Genomic DNA, 18,420 nt, shown 5'->3' with positions numbered 1-18,420 from the left:
AAACCGGTCTCCATGTGTGGGTCGCCTGACTCCTAATGGCTCATCATCTTGTTATTCACATTACCTGAAACAATAACAGTTCACTAACGTTTTCCTGTGTTTCATGTAATGTGAATAACAAGATGATGAGCCTTTAGAACGTGTTACTGAACTTAGAACAGCAGTTCTTAACCTGAGATTTACTTGGGGAGGTCTTTAAAATCCTAATGCCCTGATGCATCCCAAACTAATTAAACTAGAATCACAAGGGGTGGGATCCAGTCCTCAGAATTTTTTTTAAACTCTCCAGGTGATTCCAATGAATAGCCAAGGTGGAGAACCAGAGGTTTAGAAGAAAAATCTATCATTATGAGCAGAGGCAAAACACCTAAGTTAAGTTTGTAACATTACTACCTCAATCTATTTTCAGGTTTTTAGGCATGGAGACCGAAGTCCCATCGAAACCTTTCCTAACGACCCCATTAAGGAATCCTCATGGCCACAAGGATTTGGCCAACTCACTCAGGTTGGTTGGATTTCACCAAGTTACTGATGAGTCTCATGGGAAACTCTGTGGGATTGTTACATTATTGAAACCATATAACTACTTTACTCATATCTGGGAAAGTGTTTTGCACAGTTACCTGGGATCTAAAAAGTGTAAAATGTGTTTTGATTGTGGAAAGAGAAGCACTAATGCTTAGCCTCAACAATTTCTGATCATGATCAAGTCACCCCTAGTGACTAGTAACTGTAGGAAAATTGTATAGAATTGCCTGTTTTGATCGACACATAGCTTCACAGAACTTACTTTCACTAATTTTTGCTTTTATTTGTTCCCATAGCTGGGCATGGAGCAGCATTATGAACTTGGACAATATATAAGGAAACGATATGAAAAATTCTTGAACAAGTCCTATAAACATGAACAGGTAAGTTGGGAAGCTAATAGTGGGAACCTTGCCCCTTGAAATAGTTTAGCATAATGTATTTGTAAAAATTCCCTGTTTCTCAAGGAACTTATAAAAGTCAGATGTCTTGTTTACAAATGTACTTCTTAAAAAAAATGTATGAATATAAGTAAGTTCAACATGGACACCTACAGTAAATACTTAGGCTTGGCAAGTAGCCACCACTTGATTGGTCTCTTTTGTCAATTCAGCTGTTGGCATACCAACCATGGCATGCTCATAATATTATCTCTTCCATAATAGGTATTATGATCATGATGCTACCACAGTGTCTGCTAATATTTTGGTGTAGGTGTTCTGCCCCTTCTGAAATACACTATTAACTCCACAGGAAAAAAAAAAAAACCCCGCAGTTCCTCTCTATTGGATTCTCCTTTGATTTTCCCACTCTAGGTTTTTGTTCGAAGCACGGATATTGACCGGGCTTTGATGAGTGCTATGACAAACCTTGCAGCCCTATTTCCCCCAGAAGGTATCAGCGTCTGGAATCCCAGCCTACCCTGGCAGCCCATCCCAGTGCACACAGTCCCGGTTTCTGAAGATCGGGTCAGTATTATGGAAAACGGGGATTTCATTGGTTCTGGAAGAAGGAAGGCAGGCTGCTCAGGACTTGTGGAGTTGGGAGTCTGGACACTTCATGGGCTGTGCAGTCTTAATTCTTTCCTAAATAAAGGTGCAAAGGACATAGAAAGTCCTAACAGAAGGGAGTAGGAACAGAATTTCTCTTTAGAGCTTTATTATCCACTTTGTTTTGCTAGTCTTTCAACTTTTGGCAATCCCCATTCCTAGGCAGGGTAAAAAAGAAAGATCTGATTATGTAATTAGTGCCCAACACGCTATATGTGTCATCATATTTACCTTTCATAACAATCTTGAATGGACAATATTATTGTCCTTCTTTTCCAGCCAGGGAAAAAAGTGCTCGAGAAGTCAAACAAAATAGATCCAAAGTCACACAGCTGATAAACATCACTACTGAGACTAGAACCAGGCTGATCTCATTCCAGAGCAGTTTCCTTTAGTGTAAACTAGTGGTTCTCAAAGTTAGCTGCCTGTTAGAATCACCTGGAATTTTTTTAAAATCCTGATGCCCCGGGCACATGCCATAATAAATCAGAATCTCTGAAGGTGGGACCCAGGCATCAATATTTTAAAAAAATCTCCCTAGATGATTCTAGTGGACAGCCAAGTCTGAGAACAAGTACCATAAACCAAGTTGCCTAAATGAGGTTGTTTGAGAGAAACTCTCAAATTTATTTACACTAGGTGGGACTGACCAAGAACTCTTTTATCTTTTCAGAGGTATTGCTATTTTTTAAAATAGTAATAAATAAGTCTAACTAATCTTCCAGATGTGGAATTTAGGACTGTGTGAAGGAAATAGTTTGGGACAAGGAACCCTTCCTAATTCCCCTGCAGTCACATTATAACATGACCATCTCCTCTCTTTATGACTGAGGCTTAGCATGACTACCAGACCTAGAATGTTGCTCAGAGAGCTCTGGGGTGGGTTACCAAGAAATTTGACAATTGCCAAAACTGGTGACTTAAGAATTTTTCCCACTTGCTTCGTAGAAAGAGCTTAACCCGGTCAACCTCACTCTAGGTAAATCTACTCCAGTCAAATTTTCTGCTGTTTCCTGAAAAGATAGGATGATTTATTTATGCCTCTTTCCATCAAAGAATCAGAAGGAATCATTATGATTATCAGTGTTCTTAGGAGCTTGTGAATATTTTCTTCCAAAAAGAAAAAATTTCACTTTGACCACAGCCTTTTCTACAAAGACTGGAAGGAAGCACCAAATTTAGCCAATATAGACCAGGGTAGCTGTTTAACCTTTAATCTTGAAAGATAATGATTAAATTACATAGTAAAGAGAATGCAGGTGCTATTAGAAGAGGAAGAAAAACAGGGAGAGTGAGGAAGAGGGAGAAAGAAACAAGTAAGATTGTCTACCTGTGGCTTCCTGCTACCTACTAAGATGAAAACAATTCTCTCTAACATCAACTAGAAAATTTAACAAAATCAATCAATCAACCAAAGTTATTCCTAGAACTTTGCTAACTGCTATACAGAAATAGAAGAGAAATATGAGGCCAGTTTTCTTCCCTAATTTATAATCCATTTGATGAAAAAATATTCACACTTGTGAAGTGTGTAGAATACAATGCAAGTGGAGGGCAACGCTTTCAAGAACAAGCTGCACATGCTGGAGGAATTCAGAGAATAAGACATACTCGGAGCTACCACAGGGCAGTCATTCAAGTCTTCATGGACAGAGTGAGAACTTGAACCAGATCTTGGAGGAGGGTAGGAAAGGAAAGCAGCGCAGCCCAAAAGCTTAGCTTTGAGTCAAGGTAGAGTGCTTGTCCGTCTATGTTCAGAGTTCATATTTAGAAAGAATGAAAATAAGACTGAATAAGTGGTCGGGCACAGGTTAGAGAACCCAAATTTAATAGCCAGAAGGAATCTTGAGACAAAGGCAGCGTGATGTAGATGGAGGGCTGAATTTAGAGCTGGGAAAACCTGAGTCTGAGAGCCACCTACCACTTCAGATACTTGACCTTGAGTAACTTCCCTGCACCTCAGTTTCCTTTTCTGTAAAATGGGAACAACAGTACCCACCTAAATTCTTCACAGGGATTTGTGAAAACCACCTCAGTTAAGAAAAGGAAATGACTTTGTAACCTGCAAAATTCTGGACAGACGGTTAGGTGATTATTACATTTTCAGCCTGATTCTTTCAATATGTGAGATGAGAAAACGAAAGTCTAGAAAGGTTAAGTAATTCATTAAAACCTAGACCTTTAAATTAATAGTTCTGTGCTTTTCCCCTCAACAGTGTCATTTCTCCTGTGGAAAATTGTGAAAGCCAGGGTGGGAAATTTAGATGTAAAGCAGGGGACATAGAAAAACTGTGTACCTCCCTCAGTACTGTGCACACACACAATGAGCAGTGCTTTGGGGCATTTGTCTGACAGTGGCTTGGAGGGAAAATACTGAGCTCTCTGAAAACAACTGTTGAAGTCATGCAGGAGTGAGGACGTGAAGGCCTGAAATTAGATGGTAAAGACATCAGGGGAAGGAAGGCGAGGTAAGACAAGGCGACACAGAAGAAGGTGACAAGGAAGCAACTTACAAAAATAAAATGGTTTTTGAGTAGGTACTAATATGCCAGACCCTGTTCTAGGCTTTGACAGCTCAGCAGTGAACAAGATAGACAAGACTCTGGATATCCTCGAGTTTATATTTTATAGGAATGATAGGATGATAAAGAAGAAAATAAATACAATAATTTCAAATGGCAGTGAGTTCCTTGAAGGCAATAAAACAAGGTAATGTGATAGTGGCTGGGCAGGATGTCTAGAAGAGCTGGAGTGGGGGGAGTGTCTCAGGCAGGGAACACAGAGACCCCCAGCCTGTGTGTTCAGGGGACAGCAAGAAGGCCCCCAGTGTTGCTGGAGAGGAGTGAGTGAGGGGGCAGCAGTAGGAAGGCAGGACAAAAAGGTCACTAGGGCATGAGTTTGGATTTTATTCCTAGTAAAATGGAAAGCCAGTGAAAGTTATAAACTACAGAATGGCATGATCTGATTGATGGTTTTAAAATACTGATACTAGCATTTACAAAAATAAAATACAAAGGATTAGTGTAGTTGCTGTGTGGAGGATGAATTGTGATGCAAATTGATCACATAGGAAGCTCTTACAGTAGTTGAAACACAGATTATGGTGGTCTGGACTGGGAGGGGACAATGAAAGTAAAGAAAAGGGGTCTATTTTGGATATACAGTTGTCTCTTGATCAACGAGGGTTTCAACTACACGGGTCCACTTATATGTGAATTTTTTCAATAAATTCGTACTACAGTACTACATGATCCCCAGTTGGTCGACTCCTCCAGATGCAGAACAGTGGATACAGACTGTGAAGCTACACTCAGATTTTCAACTGTGTGTGGGTTAACCGCCATAACCTCTGCATTGTTCAAGGTCAACTGTGTTTTGAAAGTAGACAGGCAAAAGTGATTAGTCTATGAAGCAGGATGATAAATTTAGTCATTGGCAAAAGTAGAGAGATTACAAAAAGGAAATTGTTAAAAATGAAGAAGTGGAGTTCAGGTTTGTACATGTCAAATTTGAGGATGAAGAGAACATCCAACTGGTGATATCCACCAAAGGCTGAAAATACAAGACTAGCTCAGATGGAAAGTAAGAGCAACAAAATGAACTTGGGAGTCACCAGCCTATAGATTATAATTAAAACTACAAAAGATTGTCAAATTTAAACTCATTTTTGGATGATTATTTTGTCCTCATAATAGGTTTTCAAATATATTTTTCTATGTGTTTATCATGTTCCCTTATTTTAACAGTCTGCAACTTTGCAAGAACGTATTTCAGTGAATCGATCTCTTAAGATTCTTTCTGGAACCTCTAATTCACTTCTCTGTACTTGTGTTTGTGTTTGTGTGTGTGTATGTGTGTGCACGCATGCACATAGATGTACATCTAGTGCTAGAAATGAAAGAGGTCTGGAAGGAAGCAAGATAATTGTTATCATTTCACAGGAAAAACCGAGAAGTGTGAATATTTACCAATAGCACAGTTCTATTTAGGCAAGTTCATGAAATGAAAAAGATAGATTTTGAGTTCTGGGTATATATCCTACTATTTAAGACCAGACGATCATTGATCTCTTTTTCCTCAATTTTAGAATTCCATTCAGCTCAAAACACATTTGAATCTTTTACTCAGGTCACTTTATACCTAATGGCTGCAGCTTCTTTAGTTCTTTTGACTAATACAAAATTTACGATTTCTCTTTTTCCTCAGTTGCTATACCTGCCTTTCAGGAACTGCTCTCGTTTTCAAGAACTTGAGAGGAAGACTTTGAAATCAGAGGAATTCCAAAAGAGGCTGCATCCTTATAAGGTTAAAAAATGTGTTATTTAGTGGTATGCAGAAATAGTGGAAATTCTGGGACAGTTTGAATATTATCAAATTACCCTTCAATCAGGTTATACCAATTTCTACTCCCATCAGAAATACATAAGAGTGCCTGTTTCTCCACAGCCTTCCGAACAGTGTGTAGACAACTATGAGGATATTTGCCAATCTGTAAGTGAAAGATGGTATCACTAGAAGCATTCCCTCCAAAATCAGGAATGAGACAAGAAAGATCAGTATCATTACTATTATAGAACACTGTGCTGTAGTACTTTTCTCTTACGATGAGTGAGCTTTGGGTATCTTCGTCTAGTTAAAAGCCATTTGTATTTCCTATTCTGTTCATATCCCTTCACCATTTTTCTTTTGGGTTATTGGTTTTCTTCTTTTTATAAAGTTTTAGGAGCTTTCTCTCTCTTAACTTTTTTTTTTCCTGGGATACAAATGGCCCTCTTTTTATTGTTTGCCTATTGATTTGTTTACAGCGTTTTTGCCACATGGTTGTAAGTGTGCTGATATAGCCATCTATGGTTTGTATATTTGTAGTCATATTTAGAAAAGCCTTAGCCACTCCTTGGTTATAAAGGAAGTCTGCAATGCTTTCTTATAATTCTACTATAGCTTCATTTTTACATTTACATATTGGACCCATTTACAGTTTATACTGGTGTTACGTGTGAGGTATGTATCCTGCTGAAGTTTTTTCCAGAATATTACCTAATTGCTCTATCACTGTTTATTGAGTAGTTCATCTTTTCCCCACTAATTTGAGCTGTTACATATTAAAATTCCCATATGTATAAGGTCTATTTCTAGAATTTTTTTCTTTTTAATTATTCTTTCATTTTATTAGCCAAAACCACAGTTATAATTATTACAAATTTTATATGCTTTAATATTTAAAGCATATTACATATTCTCTCCCTCATTCTCTACTTTTTCTGAGTTTTCATGGGTATGTTTTCATTTAACTTTTCAGTGTTTCTGTTGGGGTTATATTAAATATATAAATTAACTTAGGGAGAATTTGCAACTTTGTTGCAAATTTGTTGAGTCTTCCTTTCCAAGAACATGATACATTTTCCTATTTGTTCTTATCGTCAAGATTGTTTTAAGGTTTTCTTCATATAGGTCTTTATATTTTTTGTTAAGTTTGTTCCAGGCTTATAAGATCTGCAAAAAAATCATGGCTTACGTCTACTTTTCCAATATCTATACCTCTGATTTATTTTGCCTATTTGTACTGGCCAGTACTTACAGTCCATTATTACATAATAATATTGGTAGTGGGTATCCTTGTCTTACTCCTGATTTTAGAAGTATTTCCCTATTAAGCATTCTGGCTTTTGGACCAAATAGACATACTTTTATCAAGTTAAGGAATTAGCTATCTTTCCTATTTTCTTAAGTGTTTTTGTCAATATTGGTGTTTAATTTTTTTAAAGATCTTTTCAACATTTTTAGTAAAATCAAGTTATTTTTCTCTTGGATCAATTAATAAGATTAATTATATTTATAGATTTACTATTATTGAACTATCTTTACATGTCTAGATTCAAGCCCCCCTTGTTTTAGTATGATATTGAATTATCTGTTAATATTTTACCTAGACTTTTTACACTGATATTCAAAGTAACTTTGGACAATAGTTTTCTTTTCTGGTCAGTCTTTGTCAGTATCAATGCTTATACAAATTTTTTGGAAGTTTTCTTTCTTTTATTATGCTCCAGGTCAGTTAAAATAGCACAAAGCTTGGTAGAATTTCCCAATAAAATTACCTGGCCATGGAGCTTTTGTTTTGTTTTGTTCTGTTTTGTTGGGGGAGGTTGTGGGCTCTTTAATAATTATTTCTGTTTATTTTATGGAAATCCATTTGGGTTAATATTAGCAAATTACATTTTCCTAGAAAATTTATTCATCAGACAAACAGTATCTTCCAAAGGCTTCCCAGAAATTGCTACCAATTCATCATGCAGACAGCTGACCAATGGGTCTCATTACCATGACAATCCAAAAATAATACAGAACCTAGAGAAATGTTTGCATCCCATCCAAATCCCACATTTATAGCCAGATACCAGACCCAGTTTCTGTTGTGTCTTCCTGGGGTGCTTTGGTCTGAGACATGCTTTCCCTTCTCACCTTCCACTCATTTACATGTGAGTTATACTTCACCTACTTCCAAGATGAATTTGATGCAGTGCACTTCAGTCTGATTCCAGGACAAACCAGGAACATGTGGCAGTAAGCCAGCAGGTGCCCACATTTTTAATGTAATAATAAGAAATGATCAATTAGCATTTGTAAAAATCTTTGGTGCACTTAGCCAGTATTACTGGTGCACTTTCATGTGAAGAACAGCAGTTCTCAATGGGGGCAAGTTTGCCTCACAGGGACCCTTTGTCAATGTCTGGAGACATTTTGGGTTGTTGCAACTGAGGGACTAGGGATGATGTGGCATCTAGTGGGTAGAGGCCAGGGATGCTGCTGAGCATCCTACAGTGCACAGGGCAGCCCCACAGCAAAGAATTATCCAGCCCAAATATCAATAATGCCCAAGTCGAGAAACCCTGGTGTAAAAATTTTTTCCCTCTGTGTGTGTTTCAGGATTTTATAGAAATCTTGCCAAAATTTACAGGATACCATGACCAGGACCTTTTTGGAATTTGGAGTAAAGTCTACGACCCTTTATTTTGTGAGGTAAAAGAAAAAATATCAAAGATTAACTTACCATCTGATTTTATGATTTATGCCTATTTTGAAACAGATGAATACATTTTCTTTTGCTTTTATACAGATGTATTATTTAGACTTCCTTTGACATTGAAACATAAGTCAAGACTTCTTTATATTAACTTGAAAATTCTGACTTCTTCTCTCTCTTATTTACGTATACACCCTTTAGAAAATTATAAGCAGTGACTTCCCTGGTGGTCCAGTAGTTAAGACTTTGCCTTCCAATGCAGGAAGTGTGGGTTTTATCCCTGGTTGGAGAAGTAAGATCCCACATGACTCATGGCCAAAAAACCAAAACATAAAACAGAAGTAATATTGTAAGAAATTCAATAAAGACTTTAAAACTGGTTCACATCAAAAAAAAATCTTAAAAAAAAAAGAAAATTTAGGCAAAATTGCTTTTTCTGTGCCTTACCACTTAACTTATTTTTCAGTCACTCAGGAACGCTGGGCTCCACTTCATTAAATAGACTTTAATGAAAATAGCAATAGTGTTGTACAGAAAGAAGAAGAAAAAAAAATTAGCTGATTTCTGTATGTAGAAATAAGCAAGCTAACTTTAAGCCAGGCTATTAAAATTGCTTTATCAGGAAAGAATTTCTCTTTTGCTATACAATGCATGTGAAATAAGCTTTTTAGTTAGATAAATTACTATTTTTTCAGGGCTTCATGATGTTTTTCTCAATCACCATTCTCCACCTGCTGGCCAAAAGGAAAACTCTATAATCCTGTTTTCCCAGCCAGTTCACTGAATCTTGGGGCAAAATTCTGACCAGCCACAAGACTCCTATACACCTCTGATTTTGAGGTCATTGTGAGTGTCTGGGGACGAGAATTACTTTCATAGTTCCATCTTGATAGCAAATGACACAGTTTGCACCCCTCTATGTTAGAGTTCATTGACCCAAGCACAGGCGACATTCCCAATATTTTCACTTTATCATCAGCATCTGTTTCAAGGAAGATTTGTTAGTCTTATAAAAGAGTCTTCAATAAAAACAATAACCCACTTTCTGGTTCAAGTCTTGGGTTTTTTTTTCCCTTACTACATTTTGATCTGAGCTATTCCAAGTTGTGGCCACATTACTTTTTTTTTTTTTTTTTTTACTTCTCTCTCACTTAATTCTTCTGTAGGCTACTTCACTTTGGTCTCCTCTTTCATGAAATCTCCCTCTCTCCCAAGAAAGGCTGGACTCAGTACTTTTTGTGGGGGAAGGGGGATTAAAAAGTCAATACAGAGGACAGTCAGAAAAAAAATATACATTTTCTTCCTTTGTCTTTGCTACAGGGTGTTCACAATTTCACTTTACCCTCCTGGGCCACAGAGGACACCATGACTAAGTTGAAAGAAATATCAGAATTGTCCCTCCTGTCCCTCTATGGAATTCACAGGCAGAAAGAGAAATCTAGACTGCAGGGGGGTAAGTATTTTAAAAATGAGAGAAGCATTGTGGTTAAGTGATCTGGGTCTGAGTCCTGGTCCCACCGTTAATAAGTTATGTGACCTTGAATTAGACAGGTAATCACCCCTGTACCAGTTTCCATTCTGCAAATTGGGGATAATAATAATACCCACTTCTTTAGTAGTAAGGATTAAAATGAATGTATGTATTCCAAAGGCTTACCACAAATAGCACCTGATACATAATACACTATCAAACATTATGTGTTTTTATGATCATTAATATTACCCACTCTGAGCCTTAGTTTTCCCGTCTGGAAAACAGAAGCTTTGGGCTAAAGCTAAATGATACTTTTCATCCTTTCCAGATCAAAGAATCATGGATTTTATATCTGAGACACATAAAAATCAATTGTGTCTGGTGGCCTATAGGGTGAATTTTTCAAGTGGGAGGTATAGCAAAAGTGGCCTGTTTTCCTAAAACCCTTGGCGGTAGCCACTGTTAAAGTCAATACAGTTTACTTTGCAGGCTAATTATGCCCTGTAGATTAATACCTATTGCAATTGACAAGCTTATGACACAGCTTAAATTTTTCCATTGGTGTTGAAAGATGTTTGCTTCTCAGTGATGCCTCTTCTCAGCTGGATTTGGCCCTCTGTAGAACAGGACATCTAATCATAATGAAGGAGCCCAGCCCTTGTAATCAGTATAGATGTGTCGAAGAAAGAAGCCAAGATCAGGCAGGATGGGGATAAATGCTGAGGCTCTGAGGGCAGCTGAGTGGCAGGCCAAGATCCCTGAGGATATGACAGGTCTGAACCTGTGTTGTTAATGTAGACATTAAAACTAAAGATGGAGAGAAAGACGTCTATTATGCCAGGCTGTCATAACAATGAAGAAAATTTAAGTCACAGGAGATGTTCTGAGTCATATACTCTAGAGACTTTGAAGAAAACAATACAATCACATCAGGACTCCAACAATTGCCAGACACTATTCACCATGAGGTTGGACAAGTTCAGCAGACCCCCAGGAGAATACAGAGACAAAGCATCCTGGGGGTTGGAGCAGACTGGGAGGATGTTCACTCAGGGCTGCAGAGCTAGAGAAAGAATTCAAGTCACCAGCCAGGAGAGGAGTCAATTATAGCTACAAAAGCTCATATAAAGAGTGAAGTAAGCTGTAACTAGAACAGCTAATGAGGTATGAAGTCAGTATGGTTGGGAGTAATTTCATATGAGGTGAACAAAGTACCTTGGGACAAATAATTTAGGGCAGTGGTCATGAATGATGTAATAGTGTTGCAGACCTGCTGTTACAGAGCCCTGGTTGCACAGTGCAGAGAGAGACTTGATGAGAATGTACAAGTCCTCACTCTGTGCTGAGGACATGAACCACAAGACCCAGACCCTGGGGATGGGAGAGCATCCAGAGATGAGTCATAGATGGAATCTGGTGTCTTAGGAAAAATTAGCAGGCAGGACACAGACTGTGTGTAGGAACAGAGCCCAAGACCCAACTCAATCCTACGTACCAAACAACAAAGGATGCAGAAGGTGAAAGTTGGGCCTCATTGGCCACATAGGCACCAGATCTCATTCCTGAACCAGCAGGAACCAGCAGTATGGTGGCCAAATGCATCAGATGGTAGAGACAAGATTCTTCATTTCCCCAACCTAGTCATGATGGGCTCAGGAATTCATCCCCTCACTACTAAAGATGCAGTCCATGGACCAGCAACGTCAGCATCGCCAAGCCCCTAGAAAGAAATGCAGAATCCTAGGCCCCACCCCAGACTAGCTGAATCTGAATCTGCATTTTAATGAAATCCCTAGATACCTCACATGTACAATAAAGTTTCAGAAGCACTTCTCTAGATGTAGGAGATGGTGAAGAAAAGGGCAGGGAAAGCCAGGTAGGGGTTGACTAGAATCTGTTAATAAATGCAGGGGCCTGTATCCGAATATAAGATGGGGGTTTTCCCAGCAGCTTGCTTCATATTTCCTTTACTTTTTTCCCTTGGCTACTAGAGATTGCATTTTGAGGAAGTCACTTCCCCTCTCTGGGTCTCAGTTTCCCCATCTGATGAGTTCACTAAACTAGATTTGTCTATCAGAGTCCTTCCCTAAGGTGGTCTCTGGGTCTTGGACTCTATAAGGACTGGCACTCATATGCATACACCTGTCCTATTTTCTAGGGGAAGCCCAGTGCTATTGATAAGCCAGGAAATTGTTTCCTTAGTGATTCCAGCCAAGACACAAGCTCAGCATATTGTTCAGATCTGGCAAGGCAAGAGAGATTTGTCAACTACACGCTTGTTATGAAGCACCTGAACCCAACCCTGCAGAGAAAGCATGTACAGTCTGGGAGACAGAGTCACAAGGGAACATCAGGACTTTGACTGGCATCTTCTTGCCTTTGCCAAAACTTCTGTTCCATCACTTGGTTTCAAGGGTGACACTGTTCAGTAATATCCTGCTCCCATTGCCTTCCCCCACAACACACCCCCAAACACACAAGAAAATCTCTAGGCTAATTCCTAAGGCTAATTTAGGAATATATGGCTGGTCCTGTTTGTGTTAATGCAAATTGCTTCTTGCTATAGATCAGATGTCGGCAGGCAACAGCCTGCAGGCCAAATCCAGGCTGCTGCCTATTTTTTGTAAATAAAATGCTGTTGAAGCTCAGCCACACTCATGCATTTAGGTAGTATCTTTGGCTGCTTTTGTGCTTCCACTTGAGAATGAATGGTTGTGACAGAACACCTGGCCCACGGAGCCTAAAGCATATACTACTGGCCCTTTATAGAACAAGTTTGCCAACTCCTGATATAGCCCAATAGTGACAGAAGTGAAGTTTATGTCTTCAAATCAATAATATTCTGTCTAATGTATGCAGATTTAATAAATGATGCACCAGGGAACTTAGAAGCTAGCTACAGTGAGGCCTAATAATTAAGACCAAGGTTTTGAAGCTGGACATGCTGAGTTCAGTGAAACTCAGCCCCTCTACTTACAAGTTGTATGATCTTGGACAAGTTGCTGAACCTCTCTGAGCTTCCCCTCCTATAAAACATGACTAGTGGGCTTCCCTGGTGAAGCAGTGGTTGAGAGTCCACCTGCCGATGCAGGGGACACAGGTTCGTGCCCCGGTCCAGGAAGATCCCACATGCCACGGAGGAGCTGGGCCCATGAGCCATGGCCGCTGAGCCTGCGTGTCTGGAGCCTGTGCTCCGCAATGGGAGAGGCCACAACAGTGGCCCACATACCGCAAAAAAAAAAAAAACCAAACAAACAAACAAAAAGAAAACACCATGACTATTGGCATGCCAGAGCCTGTGGATTATTATGATAGTTACCCCTATTTTCTCCTGGGACAAGTTGCACAAGCACCCCAGAACCAAGAGCTGATCTATTCCGTCATCAACACTGAAAGCTGCTGCAAAGGCACCTGCTGACAAGGGACAAGTTGCTGATTGAAGGTGGCTGTCATGACTCCCAGAAACTCGGCCACAGAGTTTAGTTCCATCGTGGCCCGAAGATCAAGCCTAAGCTCTGAAGGGCTCCCAGAAGGCAACCTTCCCTGAAGCAGAAAGGTGCAGACCTGTGGGAAGTGCAGCCTATAGTTCCCTCTATTCCTAGTCAAGGAAGCCCTAGCACCCACGGAAAGAGCAGATCACCTCCCTCTTTTATTGTGCTTATTGGTACACAGACCAATAGACAGTCTCTTCTCACTGTTTTATGAGCTTTTTGAGGACAGGGACCATGTCTGATTCACCCATCGTAGCTGCTCAGTGCGTGATTTGCTGAGTGGACCACAGAGTCTGGGATCATAATCTTTTGTTAACATCAATGCCCTGCGCATTACAAAAGAAAACTGGTCATCCTTAAGTGAGGACACCACATGCACTGTAGAGAGATGACCAACAGAGACACAAGGAGTCCTCGGTGGATGGTGTGGAAGCCCCTGGGGCAGCACGTCCTCAGGACAGCACCTGCACCACGAGGTATCCTCAGCCCCAGTGTCTGCTGATGGGATGGAGACTCTGTGCTGTGTCTGTGTGCCTTTTACCACCTCAGGAGCAACAAATGCAAAGGGCAAAAGCTTTCCTCTATTGATGACAGATGGAGACCTCAGATGAAAACTAAAAGTGCTGGCTGCCCCCCTAATAGTGACACCCAGAGTAACCTGGAGCAATGGTCCACAGAAGACAGTCTGCACCCTTGCAGACATCCAGAGAGCTGCTTTCTCCCCTGGCCTCTCACAGGTGTGGCTGCCAGAGGGATGAAGACAGAGAGGTGCATGCCACCCTGTGATTTCAGACCTGCCCTGGACAAGAGCAATGGCTAACAACTATCTGTAAAAACCTGTCTGAAATTCCAAGTTCATCAACCTCCTAACTTGAGTTTTAACAAAATCTGGTATACTAAAGTCCTAACATGCCAATCCAGCTCTCCTTCCCCAGCTGAGTGAGTCACTTAATGGCTCTGAGCCTCAGCTTCCTCACTTATAAATGGGGATAGAAGTCAGGATTCAGTGAAATAATGTATACAAATCACACTATTAGCACACAGCAGATGCTCCACCAAAATGAGTTCTTGCCCTCTCTTCTTAAGTCTTAAGAATCCTGGCAGAGAGAATCTCTGTATGAATGAGCAAAAAGCTTATGAACTAAAATATAAGCCCATATTTGGTTCAGCTCAATTGTTGATCTATCTTCTTTAAGGTGTCCTGGTCAAAGAAATCCTCTATCACATGAAGAGTGCAACTCAGCCATTGAACCACAGAAAACTCATTATATATTCTGCAGTAAGTATTTTGTTCCCATTCAGCATCTGTTTATTCAAGTGTGTGAGTTCTTTCAGGAGGGGCCTTCATCTTCTTCATCATCATTTCCCTGTTCAAATTCTTTAAAATTAAATACATAATTCTGGCTCTCAAGGAATTTACAGTTCAATACTGACAAGAAGAAAAGTAAGCACATACATACCATGCAAAGCAGAATCGCAGTGTCATACAAGCCAGTGCTTTGGTGCCTCAGAGAAGGGAAACATCACTTCTGTTCCAAACTAAAACCAGAACAGAAACAGGAGAGGGAAAGTGATAGGAGAATTACAAGGAAAGCTGAGTGTACAGACTTGGTGATGAATTGGAATGTGGGCGGAGGGCAATGATCTGGAAGCTAAGCCACAGATGAAGGTAAATGTTTCAAGTCTCAATGACTGGAAGGAGGGTGGAACCATTAATAGAGGTGGTCATGGGTCAGATGAATATACCATTAGGCAGTTGGGTTTGAAATGCCAGCTGCATCCAAGAGGAAACTTCAGATAGTAAAGGGGATATAAGAAGGAAAGGGAAGGAAATCTACAACTTGAAGTCAGAGCTACAGTTGGGTGTAGAAAGGAAAGAGAGAGAGATTTTGGAGAAGGCATCCATCTCGGAGCAGGAGCCAGGGAAAGAGGCATTGTTGGGGGAGAAGTCTAGAGATGTACTATGCACTGAAATGGGTGTCCCTTGAGTCTGGGATGAGCAGGGAAACAGGACAGGGAGGGATAAGTCGGTCTCCCATCCACTTCTGCAGGACAGAGGATTTCTTAGATGTGGTCTGGCTGGAGAAAGCCATGGTTTCATTCTGCAAGAAGATGGAAGAGATTATTAAAGATACAGGCAGTCTATCATCTGGGGTTCTAAATGGTATAGACTAGAGAACGAGCTCATGGAGGGAACAGAATGCAGTGCTTCTTTGATAAAGGCAGGCCTGAAGTTAATTGATTCTTTCAGGATTTCTAGTTTCTAATCTGGTTTCCAGTTCTAACTTGTGTGACTTTTGGCAAGTCATAAATCTGTCACTCCTTTTTTTTTCTTTTTCTCTAGTAAATCAGTTCTAACCCCTTTGAGTATGTATATGCTGCCATAGAGTTTAGGCAACCAAATGTTATGCCCATTTTGTAGATATGAAAATTGAGGATTTCTTAAGATTAGATAACTAATACGTGGCAAAACTGGGGCTGAAAACCAGTCTCATGCCTTCCAGCTATTCTGAGATAAACCTTTAACAATTCTTTTTAAGCTACACACTCTACTTCCTTACATTTTATTCTGTCTAAACATTTGTAACTTCATATATTCTTCCCCAACTTTAAAATCACAGATGATGCTAATCTGTAAAAAAATATATAATCTAGCATTAATATATGCCAAATTATTTTAAAATTTAATGAAAATCAATGAAACAGGCTAAAAGAGAGAGATGTTCTACTGGGGAAGGCATAGGACAAAATCAGAAGGCTTGGCTCGGATTTTACTTTCTTTCACTTTGGAGATATATGACATAAAGCCAGTTACTAAATTTCTTTTTTTTTTCTTTTCTTTTTTTTTTTTTTTTTGGACATGCCATGAGGTTTGTGGGATCTTAGTTCCCCTACCAGGGATTGAACCCGGGCCCTCAGCAGTGAAAGTGCACAGTCCTAACCACTGGAAAGCCAGGGAATTCCACCCAAGTAACTTAATTCCTTTGGGTTTCAGTTTCTTCATCTTTTGAAAGGAAATAATTATATGTATGTAAATCTCACTGCCTAGCACCCAGTAGATGCACAATCAAAATTTGTCCTTTACCTCTCTACTTCTTAAGTCATTGGAGGTATGGACAATTTAATTGAATCAGAAACCATCATGGTGCTCTACAAATGCTTGATACACGTCTGTTGACTGTAAATTTGAACCAGAGATAAAGATCAAAAATGTTTGTTTCAAATCTCTGTAGCATGACACTACTGTGAGTGCCCTACAGATGGCGCTAGATGTTTACAACGGAATCCTTCCTCCCCATGCGTCCTGCCACTTGACGGAATTGTACTTTGAGAAGGGGTAAGTGTCTAAGAGGTGTGTCTAAGTGTCTAAGAGAGTGTCTAAGAAGTGTCTAAGTGTCTAAAATTAATATCACTGGATCCTAGGTTTTGTTATCATTATTGTTGTTACTGACTTAAGAGTTGTTTTGTCTGTCTGTCTGGTTGGTTTGGTTTTATATTCAGAGGGAAGAATGGTGGTGAGTAACACTATCTTTGCTTAGTCATGACCTCCGTTTTCTTTGTTTTCATGACGACCTTTATTGGGAAATAATGTACAGACACAGTAGACGAAAAATTTGAAAGAACCACCCTAAGTGACAGAAATTACATTTTTTAAAAAAGATTAAGGTATTCTAAGAAGGATGAGGACATTACACTGTTCTCTTGGAAAACACAGGCTGGTAAAAGATGCCAAGAGAAAAATTAAGTTTGTTGATGGTTATAAATAATGTTCTTTCAATTAAAGATGTCAAACATATCCATGCAGCTTCTGGCAATACATATCCGTCAGGTAGGATTCTTAAAGTACAACCTCTGCTCAGTGTTCACCACTTTGCAATCTGGTGTGGCCCTCCCCAGCTGACCAAGGCTTGGCTCAAGCCCACTAGAAAGGCCAAGTTTAGAGAGACCAAGTGTCCTAGTTTACCCAGAACTGGAGAGGTTCCCAGAACATGTAAGTTTCATTGTTAAAACCAGGAAAGCCCTGGGCAAACCAGGAAGAGTTGGTCACTATAGCCAAGGTCATACCAAAAATTTGTACCTGCTGTGACACCGGCATTCTCGTTGGGAGGAAGAGACCTCTTGAATATTATTGATGGAATAAGAACAAGGCAGGGGCTAAGTTAGGGCAGGGACCCCAAATTTTTGTTTCAGGATTAGCTGGGGAGGTGCATTTTGCTCTCCCCTTATGGCATTCACCATAGCCGCAGTCAGGACGATCTTGACTACAATTACACAGGGCCCTGTGCTCAGAAGAGCCCGTGCTTGGTTTAATGACCCAGTGTCGCCATTCTGAAATTCTTAATAATTTTTAAACAAGGCACCCTGCATTTCTTTTTGCAAATTGTAGTCCTGGCTATAGGTTTCTGGCCACCTGAATTTGTAGAGTAGGAAAATAGCAACACAGAGACCTATTCTCTACCAAGATCTTCACTGCTTACAAAGAAAGTGAGTTCTGCACAGTTAGGGAAAGGTAAGTTCATCCTTTGTTGAACCTCTAACTGGGTGCCAAGCACAATGAAATAGAACTGAAATGTGGTCTTAGCAAGTTTTGCTCTCAAATATCTAGAGTCAGAATGGAGAGACAAATCCCATAACATGGAGAAAATCCAAACAGAGCTGAAAATGGGAATGAGAAGACTGTGGACAAGTGCTCTGTCAATACTGGCTTCAGGCACAGAGTTAATAAATCCAGTGAAAATTCCAGAATCAGCTCTAGGAGTAGGCTCTGTCTCTTCGGGATAAGACAAAAGAAACTACCCACTTTCCTCGAGCCTCCCTCCTCTCTGATTTCTGTACCCAGTAGTCCTGAGCCTG

General features: G+C 39.9%; 1 protein-coding gene across 1 annotated transcript in view; it reads left to right on the top strand.

Moving 5' to 3' along the window:
- Window positions 1-18,420, top strand: part of ACP3 (acid phosphatase 3) — a gene marked incomplete at both ends in the record, with an annotated part of 50,393 nt that overhangs the window by 18,558 nt on the left and 13,415 nt on the right. The window contains 8 exons of the mRNA XM_082655184.1: window positions 410-505; window positions 825-911; window positions 1,344-1,496; window positions 5,784-5,882; window positions 8,505-8,597; window positions 9,922-10,054; window positions 14,763-14,845; window positions 16,800-16,903. Of these exons, the coding sequence (XP_082511310.1) occupies window positions 410-505; window positions 825-911; window positions 1,344-1,496; window positions 5,784-5,882; window positions 8,505-8,597; window positions 9,922-10,054; window positions 14,763-14,845; window positions 16,800-16,903 (848 nt within the window). The remainder of the gene's footprint in view (window positions 1-409; window positions 506-824; window positions 912-1,343; window positions 1,497-5,783; window positions 5,883-8,504; window positions 8,598-9,921; window positions 10,055-14,762; window positions 14,846-16,799; window positions 16,904-18,420) is intronic.

The sequence above is a fragment of the Grampus griseus genome (assembly GCF_964374135.1).
Source record: "Grampus griseus genome assembly, chromosome: 5".
Lineage (NCBI taxonomy): Eukaryota > Metazoa > Chordata > Mammalia > Artiodactyla > Delphinidae > Grampus > Grampus griseus.
This window is presented reverse-complemented; position numbering and strand designations above follow the sequence as displayed.